The 3,772-nt window shown below is 36.9% G+C and overlaps 1 protein-coding gene across 1 annotated transcript in view; it reads left to right on the top strand.

Annotated features, from left to right (window-relative positions):
* Positions 1–2,563, top strand: part of megf10 (multiple EGF-like-domains 10) — a 46,138-nt gene extending 43,575 nt beyond the window's left edge. Inside the window, exons 19-21 of the mRNA XM_023984579.2 lie at positions 161–205; positions 311–514; positions 720–2,563. Of these exons, the coding sequence (XP_023840347.2) occupies positions 161–205; positions 311–514; positions 720–886 (416 nt within the window). The 3' untranslated portion in view covers positions 887–2,563. The remainder of the gene's footprint in view (positions 1–160; positions 206–310; positions 515–719) is intronic.
* The last annotated feature ends 1,209 nt before the right edge of the window (positions 2,564–3,772 follow it).

The following is a 3,772-nucleotide window of genomic DNA, read 5'->3' as shown; positions in this document are numbered from 1 at the left end:
ACACACACACACACACACACACACACACACACACACGTGCACACACAGACAGACAGACAGAAAACATATTGCACACTTATTTTAAAGTGAGGGGTTTTAATGCTGTATGTATCATTATAATGTACTTATATATTTTTCATATCATTCTTTATTGTACCAGGAGCTTACGGAGTGGACCGACGATACATGGGGAAATCCCTGAGAGGTAGGCTCTTATTACTGTATATCATATCATATACTGTATATAATAAAACACAGGTTGGTCAGTTTGAATTTGAATACCATATCTGACTTTTTCTATGTCACTCAGACCTGGTGAAGGGGACGCCCTATCACGCCAGCTCCTGCTCCCTCAACAGCTCAGAGAATCCCTACGCCACAATCAAGGACCCACCCCTCCTGATGCCCAAAGTAGAGTGCGGCTACGTTGAGATGAAGTCACCCGCACGGCGAGACTCGCCCTATGCTGAAATCAACAACACCAGCCCCACCAATAAGAACGTCTACGAAGTCGGTGAGGAACAGTAGGATTTTTGTCTCTCTTATTTTTAGCCTATACCTATCCATTATGACCATTGAAGGTCCTGTCTGGTAAAAAAAAATGTGAGAAGGGGTGATACTGTTAGACAAACTCAGATTAAATGAGTATTCCCAAAGTAAAAAAAAAAAAGAGTCATTGCTATGTTGCTAACAGTACCTGAAAATGTTTGTATTTCAAGAGCCCACTGTCAACGCCATCCACTCACCTGGGAACAGCAACGGTCACGGCCCCTTTGGCCAGGATCCGTACGACCTACCAAAAAACAGCCACATCCCCTGTCACTACGATCTCCTGCCCACACGGGACAGCCCCCCGTCACCCCACAAGGAACTAGACAGCGAATGAGCTACCAGAGAATCCCGCCACTAGGAGTTGGACAAGCGAATGTGCTTCCAGAGACTCAACAAGGACCCCACCCCCTCTACCCATGGCTCAGCTAATGAATGCTCCTCATTTGCTGGCATACTGTATGCTCATTCGCTGCACCATTGTTTTCTTGCATTTGTTTTTTTATTATCACTATAATCATTCTTAATCACGTTTTTTTTTCGGAGAGAGGAACTCTTATGTTGCCTCAAGTGTCACATTCACAATTTTCTTTATCAATGTAGACATGACTGTTATTTGTGAAAAGTTTGGTATTTTGAGGTGCTTGAGTAATATTGATATACAGCTTTTTACAGGTTTTCCTATATGAAGTGTTCAGTAAATCATTTCAATCACCGGGGACTCATCACCTGCCTTTTAAAATCTATAGTATACAAAACAAACCTCAATTTATCATTGTAACGATGAAAGTGAACTTTAACAGTATTAGGAATCCGCTAATTAACCAGTTACCAGTATTTTAGCCAGTTTTTTTCTTAATTTTTTCCCCCCTTTGTTTTTTGTTATTAGTACTGTACGGTTGAGCATTGTTGTTTGTTTGTTAGACAATGTAACTGTTATTGTTGTTGACAAATCTTAATCTTTTTTTAGTCTGACATCAATACTAAAGTAACCAAAGGTTTAAGTGCCATAGTAAGTCATAGTAAAACTTTTCTTTTAAGTTCCTTTTGCTCTTTTAGTGGTGGATTATGAGCATTAGTTGAATTGTGGCAAGCATTCAATCGCACAGTTTGAGGTCTATAACTATAAGCAGTTAGAGTTGTGTGTCAGTTACTGTTGTGAGAACAAGTTTAAATGTATTGCCATAATACTTTCATGACACTTCATAAGAATTACATAAAGCCTGTTATAACCTCCTGGAAGGTCATACAACTGACTGCCGAACACCGTAACATTCCATGTCAGCATTATGTCAATTCAATTGTGAAAAAGAGTGGAGTTTTATTCCTGGTTAGGAAGGCATGTTGAAGGAGGACCACTAAAATATCTCCAGATTATTAAATATCTCCAATATTAGATCATTAGATAAACTATGAGTTCATTGGCAATTACCTGTGAAATTGTGTTTTGACTTTTAATCAAATTTAGAACAGGAAAACTATTAATATGATGTACTCTGTTGTTAAAGTATGTAATAGTAATTGAACTTTTATGCAGTGCAATTAAAAGGGCTCAGTATCATTTAAAAAAAGAAAGAAATAATAAATAATTTGTAGTAATAATGCATAAGCTGGACTTTTGCATCGCAATGAAATGAAAGACCTTATCAAAAAACAATATGAGACAAATTCAAGATTCACATGAAATACTGTATAGGCCTACATTTCCATAAATACTGTATAGGCCTACATTTCCATAAATACTGTATAGGCCTACATTTCCATAAATACTGTATAGGCCTACATTTCCATAAATACTGGATTTGTTCAACATTAGATTTAGAACTCTTTGTGTATTCTGCATGTCTTTTCACGCATTATGAATGGCCTAAAAGACAGCCACAAGTCTTAAACTATTCTGAGCCAGATCTGAAATGTATTTGTACAAAAATGATGTATATAGCTGTAAATCACTTGAAAACGAGAAGTGATGTTTGGTGTTGATGTAAAAAAAATAAATCAACAACACACCATGCCTTCCTTTTTGTATGTTATTAATATATCACACCCTGTGCTCTGTTCTTCCAGGTCCAATCAGAATAGCATAAATATCAAACTGTAGATAAGACTAGATTTCACTCAATTATTTTCATTACAAAGAATTCCATAATAATTAAATCCCTGTTCTCTTACAAATGGCAATGTTCACAAGGAAACAACATGACCGTTTGACAGTGACTTGACATTGGTTTCTTGAAGGCTGACAACACTCTAGTCACTCAAACAATATATTGTTTTTATAGCATTAATTGTTTATAATGCGTTATAAATAACATGTCACTAAAAAACAATACAATTCATGATTAGTGTTATTGAGGCTATTGATATTTTTCAGACAAATTGGACCCGTGTAAATCTAAATGTATATACACATTTTTGCTCGTTTGTTTTCAATCACCCTATTCTACGTAGACTTTTTCTAAAAGTTTCACACTTATTTTTCCACCCCAAAGAAATCTCATGACAATGATTTAATTTTAATACCACTTGTTATACATTCTCAATATTGCATTTTGTCTCTTTTTTGTTTTTTTAATAGGTTACATGTACTGTATTTGCAAATGCTTTTCAATAAAATTACAAAAATGTGACCTGCGTTCATGGCACATAAATTAATGATGCGTAGGCTAACAAGAAAAGTGAGAAGTGATGAAGATGTCATCACCTGGGGACACAGGACGCAATTACAGAGTTTCTAACCCAATATTGTACTGTCTTTGACACAATGTTTTGGAACGGTCAGTGCTATCTGGGATCCTTGGGAGGTCCTAACCCTAACCTCTACCCGAGTCCCGATTTTCATGACTTGTGACTCTACTTGGACTCAACCATTGGTGACTTGGAGTTGCCTTCTCGTGACTTGTATTTGCACTTGGACTGGATAGGTTACGATAAGCAGAATGTTAGCAGCACTAGGTGCCCAGAGCAACGATGGTTCTGTTTTCTAGCAGTGGGAAGAACGTGCCACACCCGGCACACTTAGCCTACATCAGCTGATGAGCTAGTCTTCAGTATGCAATAAAAAAAACTACACAAATATCAGTAGGTGATTACAAATAAGTAGCTGAGAGTTTGACTTGTGTAGTAAATACAATGAACAAAAATATAAAAGGCAACACGTAAAGTCCCATGTTTCATGAGCTGAAATAAAACATCCCCAAAATGTTCCATTCACACACAAAAT

The sequence above is a fragment of the Salvelinus sp. IW2-2015 genome, linkage group LG4q.1:29, assembly GCF_002910315.2.
Source record: "Salvelinus sp. IW2-2015 linkage group LG4q.1:29, ASM291031v2, whole genome shotgun sequence".
NCBI classification, from domain to species: Eukaryota; Metazoa; Chordata; class Actinopteri; order Salmoniformes; family Salmonidae; genus Salvelinus; species Salvelinus sp. IW2-2015.
This window is presented reverse-complemented; position numbering and strand designations above follow the sequence as displayed.